At 37.5% G+C, this 19,014-nt stretch overlaps 1 protein-coding gene across 3 annotated transcripts in view; it reads right to left on the bottom strand.

Moving 5' to 3' along the window:
- Window positions 1-1,046: 1,046 nt before the first annotated feature.
- The window catches only part of CD109 (CD109 molecule), a 136,837-nt gene continuing 118,869 nt past the window's right edge, over window positions 1,047-19,014 (bottom strand). The window contains exons 30-33 of one of the 3 annotated variants that reach the window (XM_063724863.1): window positions 16,506-16,648; window positions 13,085-13,232; window positions 11,059-11,161; window positions 1,047-1,765 (exon numbers count right to left, since the gene is read on the bottom strand). In XM_063724863.1, coding sequence (XP_063580933.1) covers window positions 1,638-1,765; window positions 11,059-11,161; window positions 13,085-13,232; window positions 16,506-16,648 — 522 coding nt within the window. In that variant the 3' untranslated portion in view covers window positions 1,047-1,637. Of the gene's footprint in view, window positions 1,766-6,583; window positions 8,176-11,058; window positions 11,162-13,084; window positions 13,233-16,505; window positions 16,649-19,014 lie in introns of those variants that run through there. The other 2 variants (XM_054557758.2, XM_024248537.3) reach the window with 2 other exon arrangements.

Raw genomic sequence — 19,014 nt, 5'->3', positions numbered from 1 at the left:
ATAAATCCTTCATCCCCATCTGGTATACAAAAGCCAACAAATGAAGGAACCAAAATATTCACTCTATTACTGATAAAGGCTAAATGGGGGGACACAACCTGATGTGAGTACCCAATGGATCTTCCCACTATAGCCCATTCTTGGCCAGAATTCCTCAACCTTTGCAGGCAGCTCTGGGCCTAGGCAAGACCTAGGTCAGCACAGGGGAACTGAGGATAATGTCAAGGTGGAACCCAAGAGGGAGATGAGCTCATCATTGCCATTTAATTCTTCTTAACTCGACAGTGCAGAAAAGCACTCTGTCGCCTTTGGGATGGAGCAAGTGAAGGGAGAGGCTCTAAGAAAATTTAAGGAAAAATTCCACCTCATATACACCAGGAAAGAAAACTCTCTCCCCTCTAACAAGAGGCAGATCCCAGACTCGAGGCCAGGCCTGCCTGGCACCAAAGCCCATGCTCTTACCCATCACAGTATCCATAGATGAATGTGTCTAGTGCACTGTTGGCAGGGAGGGCTACAAGGAGTCAATTTTCCTGGAAGATTTCGGATCAATAACAGAGAGAGAGAGAGAGAGAAAGAGAGAGAGGGAGATTGAGATTGAGATTGTGTCAGAAAGAAGAGAGATTAGGAGGACCGTATAGTATCTGTACCCCATGGCATATGGTCCAGCCGCCTGATCTTAGTTCTGAGAGAGAGAGAGGGAATAGGGGGGAGGGGGGTGGGCAGAAATTAAAAGAACAGTTGTCATTTAAAAACTCTGTAAGCCCTGAGCCACAACCAGCCCTACTAAGAATACAAAAAGATAAAGTATAGCACACAGACAGGGAGAGAACAACTCATCACTTCATTGTGGAACTCACTGTGGCTTGAGAGCAATTAAGCCTCCAGCGAACACAGCTCATCTTTGGCACAGAGATGGAAATGGCAGAACTGAGGGAGTAGTGGGCACCAGGGCTAATGCTCATGTGTTTATAGGCCCCGTAATGGTAGAAAAGACGGCAACACCAAGTGTTGCCAGTTAGAAATGTTAGCTGCATGCACCAGAATTAAATTTTTAACTTATTTTCTTGTTTATTAGTTTCCTACTGTTGTAGGAAACTAATTAGCACAAACTTAGTGATTGAAAACAACACACATTTTTATCTCACAGTTTCTCTGAGTCAACAGACTGGCCACATAGCTGGGTTCCTTGTTTAGGGTCTCATACCGCTATCATCAAGGCATCAGCTGGGGCTGCAGTCTGTTCTGAGGCTTAACGAGAGGATTCACTTTTGTGGGCAGAACTCAGTTCCTTTACAGCTGTAGGGGTTTCAGTTTCTCACTGGCTGTCAGCTGGAGGCTGCTGTCAGCTTCTAAAATCTGATCTTAATTTCTTGCCCAAAATTGGCAGCCCACATGGGCAGCTCACTTCTTCAAAGCCAGAAAAGGATGGAGAGACTCCAGCAAGAAGGTAACTACAATCTAATGCACACTCTGTCACCTTTGCCATGTTCTATTGTCCAGAGGCAAGTCACGGGTCACACACATAATCAAGGGAGGGGATCCACAATGGCCTGATCATCAGCAGGCAGGGGTCATGGGGCCCACCCTAGGGCCTACCCACCACCACAACTGGTTTAAACAAAGTAGATGTTTTCTCACTTGCAGAAGAAATCCAAAGGTAGGTGGTTCATGGTGGCTCCATAGTCATTAGGGACCCCGGCTCCTTCAAGATCTCCAGCCTCCAGTCCTAAGGGTTTGGCCTTCCCCCTAAAGGACCAAAAAACTGATAGAGCTTCAGTCAGTCATCCACAATCCAGGCAGCAGGATGAAGAAAAAGCAAAAAAAAAAAAAAAAAAAAAAAAAAAGGGCAAGGCACCTACTGCATTCTTTTTAAGAATACTTCTCACAAGTATCACTAATATCTTTAGCCTATATCCCACTGACCAGAACCTGGTCCAGGACTCTACCTTGCTGCAAAGGCATCTGGGAAATGTAGCTTCTCCTGAGACTAAGGAGGAGGAAGAGAACGTGTTGAATAGGAGGAAGAAAGCAGTCTCTCCTACACTGTACATCAACAAAGTGGGCCAGATAGGAGAGAAAGAACAAAGCAAATCCCAGGGGACAGCTCTTGGGATCTTTTGTGAGAGCACGGAACAGTCCTGGAAGCCCCCAGGAACCACTGGGAAGGACTGTCGGTGGGGCTGGAGGCCCTGCATCATCACTTAGATGGCATGGATGATGCTATTTCCAAGATCCCATTTCATACCCAGGCCAGTGAGGCCTGGAAAACTCATTAAATAATCCAGTGGTTCTCAGATTAAAATAATCATCAGAATCACCTATTTGCTTAACAATTCAGATCCAGAACCTGATTCTAGATATGCTGAATTAGGATTTCTTAAAGTAAGGCCAGAAATTTTTGTCAAATCATGCTCTTAAGAGAGTCTAATGTCTATCAAGTTTGGAAACTACCATTATAGATATTTTCAAAAAATAATTACTTCATCTTTTCCCAGTCTCCAAGTGAAGTTTCCTAGACTTGGGATATAAACTTATTTGTTAATCTAAGTATCTGTCCAGTGATTCCAATGACTATTCTTATATAAGAATGTATTAACTTAATCATATTAAATAATTGGCACCATGAGGTGATCTAGAAGGGCCCAGCATCACTTAGCTAGAGGGTTTTTCAACCTCAGAACTTTTCATATTTTGGGTCAAATAATTCTTTGTTGTAAGGAGCTGTCTGGTGCATTATAGGATGTTTAGCAGCATCCCTGGCCTCCATTCCCTAGATGACAACAGCACTACCTCCAATTATGTTAACCAAAAAATGTCCAGGCATTGACAAATGGCAGCTGAAGGCAAAATCACTTCCAGTTGAGAACCCCCAATTGTGAAATGCTATCTTTAGTATTTCACAGAAGCCCAGAAAATTCATGGCAACAGAAGTATTAAATAACACTGGGTGGGAATTAAGAAAATGTACATGAAATCTTATGTTCTGGCTGAGACAATCTGTGCCTTCATTTTCCTGTGTGTATAAAAACTATGTGTTCTATATACTTCTATATAATTTCCAGAGGTTAAGTGAGTGCTCACCTCACATTAATTTTTTTAATTTGTGTATTACTTATCTCTCCACTGAGGGGGGAGGTAAAGGAGGCTGGTAATCAAATTTCTTCAACTTTGTTATGTTGCTACCTTGCAACACAATAATCCCTACTCGAAGCTAGCCTCAAATATCCTGTTTCTCATAAATAAGCTTAAATAAGGGAGGTGTGCTATAGACATGCTTTATGCTAAAATAAAAAGAACACATAATAAATAGATGATGGGAATTTAAACGTTTATTAATAAATCATAATTTTCTATTGAATACATGATAAAGTACAATTAACAATAACATAACTTTCCAACATTAAAAATTAAAACTTTCAGAATCACCTTGATCAATATATAAAGCTTTAGTTCCTGGAAAAATAATATTTCAACAGTGTTCTTCTCATATGCAAAACAGCTTCCCAAAATAAGAGATTTGTGAATGAAATTTTATAAAGCTTCCTGGGTACAAAAGAGATTGACTCCACATCAACTGTGCCCTACTGAAAATCCAAACCGTACAGGCTTGAAGGCCAGAATTGAGCCACATTCTATTAAAGTTATCAAAGATAAAATCTTAAAGATCTACAAATGGAACATGGAACTACCTTCTACCACCAATTCAATACACTGGGCAAACGTGGTAAATCTTGGCCTCAAGACAACATAAGATAGAATGATTCTTAAATATGTAGCAACAGATAAATCAATATTATTCTTATTACAGAGACACATGTATACCAATTTATAACTGTTCTTTGCAGTAAGAAACTCAGAAATCATCTAAGAAATATCTATTTTCCTATGTTACAATTGAAATGAAAATGACAACATATTTTGTAAAATGATGCAATGTGGTATTGTCCTTTGATGAGACATGAAAACACAACTCACTGGCTAGAAATAGTCATAAAACAAGCCTACTTTCACTGATATATACTTACTTTAAAAGTTACACTTACTTCTTAGTTTTCTGAAGAAAGAAGGATAATGGTCCTCTATTCAAAGTAGTAATAAAAATAATTGCACCTCAAATTACTCCCAGTGTAACATAAGATATTTAATATTAACATAAATATCATTTGCATAGATGATAGAAAAATTCTAATTTCTTCAAAGTGCTATGCCTTACTGGAATTTGAAGACAAAATAAAAGTGAGGAATATACTCTTCTGCCTGTCCAGCAGAAGCCTCTACTGAGAATGTAAAAGGTTCTGAAGCTCATCCATGAATGAGTCCACTTACTATAAGTGTCTTAAATTTACAATGTGCAAAAAACCAATGCACCCAAGAATATATCATGGCACCTTGCCCCATGGTAACCACTTGGCAGACTCAAATAATAACTACCCTCATAGGGAGAAATCTTGCCAAGGGAGAATTTACAACATATTTTTAGAAAGAAATGAGTATTCAATCATTCAATAAAGCAAATCAGAAAAAGTAAGGTTGTCAAAAGAACTCCAGATTATATGCCAGCAGGTTAATAAAATAATTCTTTTTTAAAAAATGACAAAGAAAAATCATAATTCCAATTTTTTATTTAATGTCTTGAGTCTGCCAGACATGTCAAATGAAATAATTGAATTATGTAAAAATAAAAATAGTTGGTATTATATCGACAGACTACTTATAACTATATTTAGCATAAATAGAAATTAAAGCTAAATATGTCTTTTTCTAAAAAAAAAAAAATTATACCTAGGCTCAAAAGAATAGGAGCAGGGAGAGTTATGCTGTCCACAATTCTGAATATTTCCACATGCAGGATATGGTATTACATATGTAAGTAACATCTCCTAGGTAACAGAAATATATCTGGATTCTACATAAGCAAAACGCTCCTCAGATTATAATATATAATCCAAAATACTAAACCAAAGATACTATTTTAGAATGTTTTGAAAAACAAAGTACAATAGAACAACACAATAAGAGGAAGCATTTCATTGACCAGACATATTTTAATGGGCTTGAATTTCTTTTTTAAAACTATAACTAAATGTAATAAGATGGTGGAACCAACTATAAAAATGTTATTCTGTCCTAGAGTTGTTTGGCTACTAGGTTTTCCCAACATCAGTCTCTGGAAGCATTGGCCAATCGAAAGGGAGGTGAGATATGCTGGTGTCTTACTAAGGTTCCCAGTGAGTGGAAAAGAAGGGGGACTTTAGTTCATACCAGTAAATGACATTGACAGTATTCTAAATGGAAGAGCTTCAGCATAAGCAATCTTAATGGTAAAATGAGTTTTTTAATATTATTACTCATAGCATGTGAAGAAAATAATTTATACTAGTAATTATTACTACCACATATACTCCTTTTCTCCTTATGCCTGTGGTATTTTAGTCACTTTTAGTCCAAGCCCACTGCTTGTAGCAGAGCAAGTTCTCTAAGGGAAGTGTGAAGAAAGAAGTGGCCGGGACATCTGCACAGCCCCATGCACCAGGAGGCAGTGCTAGCTAACCCTTTCTGTTCCTTCTCATTGTTGTCCTCTTCATTTTTAATAAACTTACAATAAAAAGAGATGAGTTACAAGGTGACTTTTTTGTTTTTTGTTTTTTGAGACAGAATCTCGCTCTGTCCCCCAGGCTGGAATGCAGTGGCATGATCTCGGCTCAGTGCAACCTCTGTCTCTCAGGTTCAAGTGATTCTCCTGCCTCAGCCTCCCAAGTAGGTGGGACTACAGGTGCATGTCACCATGCCCGGCTAAATTTTGTATTTTTAGTAGGGACGGGGTTTCACCATATTGGTCAGGCTGGTCTCAAACTCCTGACCTTGTGATTCACCCGCCTCAGCCTCCCAGAGTGCTGGGATTACAGGCATGAGCCACCGCGCCCGGCCTACGAGGTGACTTTTAACTTGAAAACCTGGAGTTCTTCACCGAAAAAGTATTCAAATGCTAGTTTTTAAACAAGGAAATATGGTCTAAAAAAGATACAAACTGTCTTCCAATGGCCTTTCCATTCTAGTGTTTCCTAATATATTACACTAGAAGTTAACTATAAATTATATACTTTAAAATATAAAGTATTGATTGTCAGTATAAGGTTCCCAGGCCAGGAAAGAGGAGGGGAAAGTCCTTTGCCAAGACCCTCCCCCAATTTCTTTGTAAGCTGATTTCACCTTTAAAGAACTCCCAGAGAGTAAAGGGCAAAAACACGTTTACAAGGAGGCCCCAACATAACAAGTGCCTGTTTTAAAACAGATTGTGTCAGAGGTGTAAGAGTTCTAGAAACTTTTCCCCACTTAAAAAAAAAAGGCAAGAAAATTAAGTATTTGATACTTAACTGCCCTCTTTATAGACCACTGTCTGGGGATCTATTTTCTATGCATAGGTTTGCCAGCTTTAAAATACTGAATGTCAGTTATTCCTACTCTGGTATCCAAAATATCCATAAGCAATATATGAGCATCCATTCCACTATAATTTCTGAAAATTCACTAAAATAAGAGCATTTTAAAAAATTAACTTTAAAAGATACATTTGCATACCTTATTTTTGATGGATTTATTTTTAAATAGCTAAAAACATAAAGCAAATTCTTTGGAGCCCATGGAAATTACTTTTTCCCCTGTCCACTTGAGTGAAATGCCATAGAGCTAAAGAGAAAAACTAAACCATTTCTTAGATTGAATAAAAAATCATTAATTGTTTAAACATATCTAAATCATTTCAGTATATTTAGAAGGCAAAGAAGAAAGGGAGAAGGAAAGAAAAGAGAGAATGAGGAAAAGAAAAAAGGGGGATTCATCTTTAAAATTTCCATTCAGATAAATTATGTTACCCTTCAGAATACAGGGCAATTAAAGATTGAGGTGCTCAGGATTCGGGGATCTTAAAAGTTCACAGCAAGCATCAGATGTCACTAGACAACTGGCAGTCTAATGCTCATACCCCTGACCTAGAAGAGGTTCCACAGGATCCCTGGCCAATGCCAGGGATCTTTGGGTCAGCAGTCATGTCAAGATGCTCTGATTCTCCACAAACCCAGCTTGTTTCCCAAACTGCAGGGAGGTCAGTCTGCAGTGACTTACCTAGTATTTTGTTGTATCCCTGGCTCACAATGTCTCCCTGGTCTAGGATCTTCTAATCAAAATCCCATGAGGCACATATTGCAGTGCTCTCTGACTCTCACCCTTGAAATAGAGCTGGTGTGGGGCTGAGGATGTGGGAAGGAGACAGCACACCCAGCACCCCCCAGGGCAATTTTCAGTATGCTCCTCAACCTCTGAGATGGTGTGAAAAGCATAGGTAAATGTACTGCCCCTCACATTTCTCTACAGAGGAAAAGAGAGGGAGGGGAATGGCTGGGGTGTGTGATCAGATTTCGAGCAGAAAAAGACCGTGCCACTTAAAAAAATTCACCAACTAGATTCTGAAAAGAAAGAATTTCCAGTTAAGAAGTATCTACTGAGACCACTGGGCATGGGGTGGGTTGGGGTGGGGTGGGCAGTAGGGTTAGGTTGGAGGTGGGAAGGGAACAGATGAAGCTCCTCCTGCTGGCTGTTTTCTCCCATTCCCAGGGAAATCCATCTTTTAGCAAACATGGATGTGTAATAATGCTTAAGAATCTAGGTTCATTTCTTTCACAAAATGAGGAGAATACCTATTCTAAAGTAATACCTTTATTCTGGAGAAAACAAACACCTCCAAAAAAATTCTAAAAGATTTTGAGAGGGGAAAATATAGACACACAACTGCATTCATTCTGATCTTCCACACAAAGATCAGGTGAAGAAATCTATGCAGCTATACATACTAGGACCTGTTGTACACCATTCCCGCAACCCCATAGAAAGAAAAAAAAACTGTTTTTTCAAAATAGAAGCAGTATTCCTCTACGAAAACAAAACAATTACATGTGACTACTGGAAATGTTAGTGTTACACAGAGTCCTTTAAAAATAAATCACAGATAAAGTTCCAAAAAGTGCAGAAACATGAAACAGAAAATAAAAATGACTGAAGAGTGATGATGGGAGCCTGAAGCTCCATCCTCACAAGGACGGCAGCCCTGGACATCGCTGCAAAGGTCACAAGAGGACAGCTTCACTTCAGAGTTGTAACTTCTCACCGCCTGTCTCCCTGTTCAAAGAAGCAGACATCAGTTCACTCGGCTCCCTTGTTTAGAAACAATGACTTTGCCAAAACATAAGAGCATTTCGATACACTTCTCTGAGTTTTCCATTCTTATCCTAATTTTATTTTTCTTTACAAGAAACAACTGAAATGTCCAAGAGTGGTCCAAAGTACTAACCAAATCCAAGAGAGAAACAATGCGCTCAGTCCAATCTGTCTACCACCAGCAGCTGGCCAACATTAAAAGAGAGCAAATAGACTGCAGCTGCACACTGCAATCACAAGCACCACTTTAATCTCTTACTGCATCAGGAGAATTTTCAGTTAAGGACTGTTTAACCTCCTCAAGAGTTTATTTTAGGATGACATTCTCTATACACTCAAATCAAATTCTAATCATTAGAACTACTGAAAAGGGGCATTTACCCTGGCTCTAGTAAAGAAATACATAAATATGAAGGGAAGACTGCCTATGCAATACCTTGTTTTAAAACACTCAGCATATAGTATCTAAAAGCTAACATGACAAAAACTACTTAAAGTACCTATAAGACCACAGTGAACTCACTGTAAAACATAAATGAGTTTTATAATTTTTAAAATATATATTCTATTTTCAAATTAATTCATGATTTTTCAAAGACTGTTGTCCGTGTCGTAAATGTGTTTCGCATTTTTTAAAATGGGTTGGAAGGTTTAACTTATTCTGATCTTTCCCATATTTTCATTTTAAAATGGCCTCCTCATAAGTGTTTTCCATAAAAATTTGCATAGACTGAATTATTTTTGTTTCTTAAATGTTTAAAATGTTCCCCATGCACCCAAGAAATATAAATTGGGGAATTTCGCAACTATGTTAAGTAATAAAGTTGGACAACCAGTTACTGTCATTGGGTCTCCACAGTGTATTCCATCCCTCCACTAGAAAAAAAGTGCCACACCAGTGTTTCCCAAATGTCCCACAAGAACCTGGGTGAATCCTCTTCCTCAGTGCCAACAGGAGGCAAAAGACAAGAGGAACTGGCTTGTTGACTATGAGGAGAGAACTGGTGCTACACCTTAGTCTTGAATACTCTATGAAATACTAACAATGGGAACAAGTTCATTTCATTTAAAGTGTAATTATCTACAATTACCTAACACATAAAAATGTTCATGCTTCTCATGCATTGTGATGATTCTGAGCCACCACAAGTGCTTATTCAAAATAAGACATATTACAATTAGAAACATTAGGCCAGAGATCACATACAAAAAGTCACTCTGACTGAACACGGATTCATCCTATTAAACTTGGGCCATCTCCAGACCAGCTCTCTATTTTTACATCCTAAATTTCCACATTTTATAAAAATAAGAAGTTACCAGTAAAATCAAAGAAGCTCAAGTTATTTTCCAAACAGGCTATATTTTTCTTGATATACTTTTAAAATCTGTTATCAAGTGTAAGTTTCAGCAAAACACCAGACTCCCTCAATAAAGAAACAGCTAACTCCAGCCGATGCTACTGCATTGCAGATGCTGTTCATGTTCTCTCCTGAAGAAGTCCCATTTTATTTATTATTTGTTATTTATGTATTTACTATTCAGGGGTACATGTACAAGTTTGTTACAAGGGTATATTATGTGATGCTGAGGTTTGGGCTTGTATTGATCCTGTCACCCAAATAATGAACATAGTACCCAATAGAGAGTGTTTCAGCCCTTATTTCCCCTCTCCCTCCCCACTTTTGAAGTCCCCAGTGTCTACTGTTTCCATTTTTATGTCCATGTGTACCCAATGTTCAGCTCCCACTTATAAGTGAGAACATGTGATATTTGGTTTTCTGTTTCTTCATTAATTCACTTAGAATAATGACCTTCAGCTGCATCCACGTTGCTACAAAAGACATAATTTAGTTCTTTTTTATGGCTGTATAGTATTCCATGATGTACATCTACTACATTTTCTTTATCCAATTCACAGTTGATGGGCACCTAGGTCGATGACCTGTCTTTGCTATTGTGAATTAGTGCTGTGATAAATATATGAGTGCAGGTGTCTTTTTGGTAGAACAATTTATTGTCCTTTGGGTATATATCCAGTAATGGGATTGCAGGGTCAAATGGTAGCTCTACTTTAGAAGAACTCCCATCTTTTTTATTATACTTTAAGTTCTAGGGTACATGTGCACAACATGCAGGTTTGTTACATATGTATACATGTGCCATGTTGATGTGCTGCACCCATTAACCTGTCATTTACATTAGGTATATCTCCTAATGCTATCCCTCCCTCCTCCCCCAACCCCATGACAGGCCCTGCTATGTGATGATCCCCCCACCGTGTCCAAGTGTTCTCATTGTTCAATTCCCACCTATGAGCGCGAACATGAGGCATTTGGTTTTTTGTCCTTGCGATAGTTTGCTGAGAATGATGGTTTCCAGCTTCATCCATGTCCCTACAAAGGACATGAACTCATCCTTTTTTATAGCTGCATAGTATTCCATGGTGTATATGTGCCACGTTAAGAACTCCCATTTTAAAACTGGAAACAGATGGAATGGGTGCTTGGAATAGAAGCAATACCTTGCAAATGAGACATAACTGGACTCTCTATGCCAATTTTTCTTTGTAAAGTTTATAATTGTGAGTTAAAAATCTAAAACATTATGAAAAAATTTATCATTTTTAAATTTCATATGCTAAAACCTATCATGTGACCCTTGTAAATTATCAATAGTCTTCACCGAAATGGAATGCTCACTTCCTGCCTGCCCGCCTCCTATACTTTCTCCTACCAAATCCTGCCCTCGCCACAGAACCAATCCAATGGGTGGTCACTTCCAATAAATGAATGAATGCCTGGCTTAATTTCTAAAGTATTAAGAACTCCAAAGCATACTTACTTGGTTCATAGTAATCCACTATGGACACTGAAGCATCTTGGGTATTTGAAACTTTAAAGTTTCTCACAGCAGGAATATTAACACAAAACTGGGTTTCGTTTACCTTGAGAAATACAAAAGAGTCTTAAGGGGTTGGCACACTGTGTGTTCATGATTAAGTAAAGACATTTCTTTTTTCTTATCATTTTAGGAAACAAAGACTAACACTTAGGGAGGATTTCTACGTGTCAGATACTGTAGTAAGTACTTCCTATGAACTATCTTATTTAACTTGTAAAACAATGCTTACAAAAAGGTATTGTTCTTAGTTCCATTTTGCTGAATGGGATACTGAGAATTAGAGTGGTTAAGTAAGCAGCAAGCCTGAGGGTGCATGCACCTAGATCTCCTGTCTCAGATGGTGCACCCCACCCCCAGTTACTACTAATGGCTCACAGCAGCCTCCTTCTCCTGGGAATCGCCCTCAGCTCATGCAAGCCATGTCACCCAGTAGGTAAGGTAACTAAGATGGGGCTGTACTCCACAACCAATGACTGAGATGGGGTACACAAGGCCAGCCTATCTGTCTCCAAGAGGAATAGATTTGGCCAATTTGGCAAACAACACTCATTAAAGAATCAGAAATTAGTAAATTCCTTCAAACATTCCCTTATTTGCCAATAGTAGTAAATGAAAAGTCAAACTGACCACTCAAAGACTACTGGACACTCAAATCAAAATAACCATTAACAAGAGATCAAAGACAGAAGACAAACTCCAAAACCAATTACACTACTAAATTAAAACCTTAAATTTGTTTTTCAAGTTCCAAATCAGGCCAATGGCTTTCGAGCAGTGCTTAATGTAAGATAATTCCTAAAGAGCAAAAGAATCTAGAGACTGTTATTTAACATTATATTGAGACTGAATTAGTTTTAACAGGGCTTTAACCAAAGTGGTTTTGAAGTGCTAAAACAAATGAGACCATTCAAGAACTATCTTTTCAAAAGCATATATTTAGCAATATATTTCTGATTCATACTTAGCAAAACTGAAATAAGAAACATACAAACCCACCCATGTAATATGAAATCCTTAGAATACTATGAACTCAATATCAATTCAACCTATGAAGCTCATATAGATGCTATAAGAAAAGAATAAACTTACATACCACCAGTTTTGAGACATACCAAGTAGAGTCTGGAATTCTTCACTTACCTTTCCCTACACACTGTATGCACCTTATTCTTGAATCAGTAGTACTCATTCAGCAATGGAAAGAGTACACGAAGGTTATGTAATAATTCTATGTCAAGATCAAATCTCTGAGAATAGTCTTCCATGATTTAGCACCTAATTTTTCAAGGTAAGAATATGAACCCCTTTAAGGTTTGTTAAAAGCTTCATGGAAGAATTTTAAAATGTGTAATTAAGACTTTCATCTTCCAGCTAGGCATGGTGGCTCACATCTGTAATCCTAACACTTTGAGAGGCCAGGACCAGAAGATCACTGGAAGTCAGGAGTTCAAAACCAGCCTGGGCAACAAAGTGAGACCCTGTCTCTACAAAAACTTCTCATGCAATTATCTAGGCATGGTGGCATGCACCTGTGGTCCCAGCTACTCAGGAGCCTGAAGTGGGAGGATCACTTGAGCCCAGGAGTTGGAGGTTGCAGTGAGCTATGATTGCACCACTGCACTCCAGCCTAGGCAACTCCCTGAGGCAGACAGCCTCTCAAATTCAGATCTGGGCTGAATTTTTTTAATTATACTGTGGAAATTTCTATGTATTTCACATCTGGCATGAAATAACGATTTAGTTATGAAGACCTTCATCAGGCTCATCATTAATAGCAACTCTCTAAACTGATTTTATACTAGTCTTTCTAATGGAGATAAATATATGGTTGCCATGTTAAACTCATTCAGGGACACAAAAAGTTGAAATAACAATTACTTAAAGAAAACATACTTAAAGTAAGGTAGACATCTGGACACAAAACATAGTGGCTTTGTCAACAGCTACCTTATGTTTTACTACTTACAGAATCTAAATAGAGGTTGAGTTTTCCATGATCGTATTCCACTTTCTTCACTGTCTCACTCAGAGGAATTGCGTCTGAAGGCACTATAAAGCCACTTAGTAGGTTAACTTCCATAAGAGCCATGCCACTCCTAGCTGGGCCTGAAAAGCTAAATCAAAGAGGGAGGATGAATGAAAACTCCTCAGGAAAAACCCATAGCTGTTATCAAATTATCTTCATACAAAAATCAAACCCACCAAATGTTATTCCAAATACTGTTTGAGTTCAAATAAAATTCCCTATAGAGAATTTTAAAACAGGTTATCATTTTCTTACATGTGTGGTAATCTTATAACTTTTAACCATACAAGGAATAATGATACAACAATGTGTTCATCTGACAGATAGTATGCAATGCCTGCAATGTAAGAGGCTTGTGCTTATAAACTGTGACAGTACAATATACATCCTTTCAACAGACAACTCTATTTTCTAGTGGTGATTCCAAACAGAATTGCACTTTTCCTTTTCTCAAAAGTTGACAGCACCAAACTTGCAAGCTGAAAGCCAGGCCCTGAGAAGGAGGCATCACTTGACCACTTAGTGATAGGTCCCATCCAAGGTCTTAGCAACCTTTTATTCGTCTGATTTTAGAAACATCAGACCAGTAGGGAGAAGCCTTCCCTTTGTTCTCCCACATACTTGAAGAATATTTTGTGTTTTCTTTGGCCACCGTGAGGGAATTACAAGCCTTGGAAAGTTTTATTACACTGCATCCTTCTCTCGCCCTGTTGTACGCGATGTTAGCATCAAAGGATCTGGGCACCAACAACATTTTGTCTCCTTGAAAATAAATATTTTTCTAAAATGAATTGATGGCAAGAGCTTTTCATTTAGAGCAGAAGGAGCCCAGCTAAGTGATTATGGAAAGATATTTGCCTCCAATTTAAAAGAATCATAGCATTAAGTTAGTACCTGTTGTCCTTTTAAATGGCAAAAGCAAGAAGGGCTGTTAGAAAAATCTTGCTTTTTAGAGCAGAAAACCCATGCCTGCCAAACATGACTGATTGAAAAGCCATACAGTACAACTGCTGACTTCAGCTGGCTCTGCAATCCGAAGCAACTGAAACCATCTGCTGGCAATGCAGTGAGCCAAAATAGATGTTATTGAGAACTAATAAATGGATTGAAACTAGAGGTGTTTGCATATGAGAAAAAAATATAGATGAGAAAAAAACAGTCAACATGCTTAAACATTTAAAAGCACAATGCAGATTATACTTTCAGTACATATTAAAAGTACCTTGGTTGATCTGATCTCTCTACCAAGCCTAGGGCAGAATTTGTTAAACTATCATGCCACACAGAAAGCCTGGTATGAGGTAAGGTCTTGGACCCTGTTGATAGGGATAAAGTGTCTGAAATATCAGGTAATCTTTTTATAATGTGCTGCTGAAAAAATACACCTAAATGTTATTTGTCTTTCATACAGATTTTTCTCAGAAAACTAGTAGCAGCATTTAAATCCTTTTTATAAAACCCCTACCCTCACATGAAAACATTTCCCTTCTTCAAGCTCTACCTACCACCCAAATTCTGTTGCCTATCTGATTCCTGATGCTTAAAATTGGAAATCCTGCATCCTTACATGAACCCCTATAAATGCTGAGGCCTCTTCATAGTCTGAATCCTGGTTCCCCACCTCATTTTTCTCATGTTTCTTCACTTGATGTCTCTTAAGAGGTAAAAATCTCCCTCTCTTAACTCCATGAGGGTCTTCTTCTTTGCCCTTTTCAAAATTAGAATTTTAGACTTGCTTAGGGGATTGTTTCCATTAATTTCTGTATTCCCCTCAAACAGCAAGTTCCACAAGGCAGAGCTTGTGTCTTTTTTGGCTTACAATTATATTCCCACACCAGACACACAGACACCATGCCTGGCACATAATAGAGACTCAACCAATACTTGCTGAGGGAATAAATAAATGAATGAGAAAAGCAGGAATAGGCGGGGCACAGTAGCTCATGCCTGTAAGCCCAGCACTTTGGGAGGCCAACGCAGGAGGATCACTTAAGGCCAGGAATTTGAGAAAAGCAGGGATAATAATAACACATACTTTACAGAGTTCCTGTAAGAATTAAATGATATGCATATAAAAGTGTTTGGTGCCGTGCCTGGCATATAAGTTTGTAATTACTGTAGGTTGTTATTGTTTATAATAATAGTAATAACTTGAAGTTTTTATTCTATAACAAAGACCAATTGGAAGATTCGTAAAAAATAATTGGAGTCCTACTTTCTTCTCAGCTGAGAAGGATGCCACCGCAGAGATTCTGACATCCCCTTGCTGCTGGCCCAAAATGCCCAAGAAGGTGAAGAATGGAACAAATGTGGGACATTTTACCCCAAAATCATGAACAAGGTCCAAAGATAAAGACAGACAGTAGCAGTAATGGCAGAGACTGGGTCCAGGCAATGGCTGTGAAGGCTGGCCACCTGGATGAACACCCAGAGATGACCTTGAAGAACATCTGCCAGCTCAGGACCATATCAGGGATTTCTAGCCCAACAATAAGCTAAGTTAAACCAGGACACTATGGGATATTTTAGAAGAGCAAACAGCAGCTCCTCAATGCCAGTGCATCTTTAAGTCCCAGCTCAATACCAAATAATGCAGATGTAAGAGAATAGATTCACGAAAGAAAAAAAAGTGAAGCCTCTATTCAAGAACTTTCACAAGGAGTGTGCTCAAACTCCTGTGTACAGTGGAATGACCAAAAATCCGCAGCTTCCCAGTCTTACTGTGAGGTCAGTAGGGTTGAGGTAGAACCCTTTTTCCTTATTAACAAGATTCTCAGATGCTTTGGATATAGAACAATTTAAGAGTCAACTTAAAAAGTACTCCCAGAAGCTTCAGCTGTTAAGTGTCTAATTATCCAAGATGAGAAACTCCTAAACTGGAATATTTTCAATGTACCTAAAAAAAACACTATCCTCTTGATTGAATTTGCATGTTATCATAAAGTTTTGGGTTAAATGCCTAACCTTAACTAAACAGTTAAGGTTCAATATGAACCTGAAATAATTATTTCTACAGAAAAATAACTCATCACAAGAAATAACCATTTTTGAAGTATTAAATATGATTGACTTAATTTAAAGTTTTCCTAAATTAGACCTGAGTTTTATTAATTTATATATACACTGTTCTATTCATATTTGTTATACATCCAGGGAAAACTTGTAAATAATTTTTGTATGCATCTAATAAATGCTTGAATATAATTAGTAGTATTTCTAGTTTGTAATCTGAAGTGTAGCGCATAACTGAATTCTTTGTTCAATATAACTTCTTAGATTGATATAGACAACTATACATAATTAAACCTTCAAGTCTATTTTTTAAAGGAAAAAAAGAAGACAGACCTAAGCAGACACTTACCTTGTACACACATTCAAATCCACATGGTTGAGATCATCTTTATTTTCTTTTACAGCAACATCTAAATCAAAGGCTTCTTGATTTTGGATAGATCTTCGTCTTCTAGATGACCCAGAAGCCTTCGCATTATATACAACATTGAGCTGTAAAAAATAAACTAGCATAGATAACAAATTGGACATAAATTTCCATCATTATGCCTTCTAAATGCTGTATTAGGTAATGATTCTCTTTGGATGGACCCAGTAAGATTTTTAATCTTCAAACTAGAAAAAAATTAATTTTACTTGCTAACAAAGTATCACTATTAACAAATAGTATTACAATTTATAAAATTATGTTTAAATGGAGAAAACTGTTAAGTAATATTCCAAAACAAGTACAATAAAACACTATGGGCAATATTTGGGGATACTGTTTTGCCAAAGAGGGTAAACATTCCCTTGAGGAAAAAACTTTCTTGAGAGCGTCCACTAATTTCTAATGCCTGTTGCCCAAATGGAGTCATTTTTCTCTAACTAGAACTTCAGAAACTCTCAGTAGGATAAATCAAAACTGAAACATTGAAGAGCCTTAGTTGAACATTGCTGAGGATTATTTTTGTTCATACAACGTTTGTCAAAGATGATAAAATAAATGACAGCTTTCAAGTCAACTGGGTCTTTCTCGGCATCTACTCCGTACCCACCACTGATGTTAAAGGTGCTGTAGACACACTGGGAGAGCCTGAGGACCCGTGTCTTTCTCAAAGGGATCCTAAATCAGAAGCTTAGGAATGTACTCAAAACTTCCTAGTCCAGTGTCATCCCCAGATGGACTGGAATCTATTTAAATGTTTTACCTCATCCCCTTTTTTATAACAAGGTTCATAAAGCTTACTGTTGCCTTGTAAGGTTGTATTTTCTTTTAACTTATACCTAAAACACATTTAAATATGCACACGTGCACACACACACACACACACCCCCCTCAGAACTAACATCTAATACCCCTCATGGATTTGCATACTTAAAAAAATCCTCTAAGCCTTCATTTTTCAAATCTAAAAGTTGCAATCTTCTTATTCTGCCACAATCCAAACTCATATAATCCTTCATCCACTTGATCCTTCTGGTTATCTTACTTTGGACATTTGTCAACTCTTTCTTAAAGTATAATGATTAAATTATAGAGTATTCCTGAAGAAGCTGAAGAATAGTCCCATAAAATTGGAGAAATGCTTTCTATTATTTCCATCATCCCCCTTTCAGTGGCATGCAATTGTCCCTTTAGAGACCAATGCTATCAGGAAACAAACAAGGACTACTCTGTCTCTCAGGTCATAATTAATGCCCATCTATAACTAAGTATTAGGGTTTACATTTGGCAATAAAGCTCAACTGCTCACTCCGGGAACTTCAAAAGATCTTGCAGTTTATTTCCAACAGTTTAGTATTTTATTACCCAAAAGAGGGTAATATTTACTGCAAACTCATGAGTTTTCTTTGCCTTCCTTGTTCCAGAGCACTTATAAAAATATCAACTGTAAGAAATCTCAATACCCATTTCCGGGTGACCAACTTCTTTGTAATTTTTTTCCTTCCTCATGAGAAGTGCCTACTGGTCCCTTCCTTTTGTTTTCTGCATTTTGAGACCGACATGGGATTGATGAACATTCTGACCAACAGGTACCACATTTACCCTTGTGTGCTTCAAGCCTCCAGTAAAAAATCACTTGGTTTCAGTAATTTCTCTACATTTGGTTTATCAAAAATGAATTCCAACCAACTTCGTGATTTAAGTACATATAATTTTTCAATTTTATCTAGAATACACAGCATATTTACTTTTGGATTTACTCTTGGATTGCAAGACAGCTTGAGAATGAGAATTTTCCCATGGTCTTTGTTAGTAAAGATCGAAATAAATTGTTTACTTTCTCTTTCTGACCTTTTCACTGAATACCATTCCTTTTCATTGTGATCATTTTTCCTTTAGTTTTAAAAAATGTTTACTGTATTCTGAGTATAATGCAAAATAATCTTAGAATTATTTGGAAGTTTCTAAATTATACCTGCTTAGCAAGGTATACCCGCCCTACTCAGCAAGTATACCTGTTCTCTCTACTAGAATGATTGTGCTGGTTTTTGAAAAAAGTACTTTTTCTCCATAATAGCCATTTCTTTATTTTCTCAGTAAGTGTTTCAGTGTTTTTGTTTGGTCGTTTGGTTGTTTGTTTCTACCCAAGCACACAACCATTTCTGGTCCTATCACATATTATCTTTGAGTTCTAATGAGATGATTTTAAAGTCCTCAATATTTTTATGTGCTATTTAGTGTGATGATTATCTTATTCAGTATTTTTCATACTACTTCCATTTTATTGTAGCTCCTGCTGCACCATAAAAATGTAGATTTCTTTATATTTTCCTTCTGTACCAGAGGATTGAGCATAATTATGCTTTAATTGTTATATTTACTATTATATAAGATTTTACATTGAAGGGACACAATTCCTCCCCTCAAGTCA

The sequence above is a fragment of the Pongo abelii genome, chromosome 5 (assembly GCF_028885655.2).
Source record: "Pongo abelii isolate AG06213 chromosome 5, NHGRI_mPonAbe1-v2.0_pri, whole genome shotgun sequence".
NCBI lineage: Eukaryota > Metazoa > Chordata > Mammalia > Primates > Hominidae > Pongo > Pongo abelii.
Note: the sequence above shows the minus strand (reverse complement) of the source record. Positions and strands in the feature narration are given on the sequence as shown.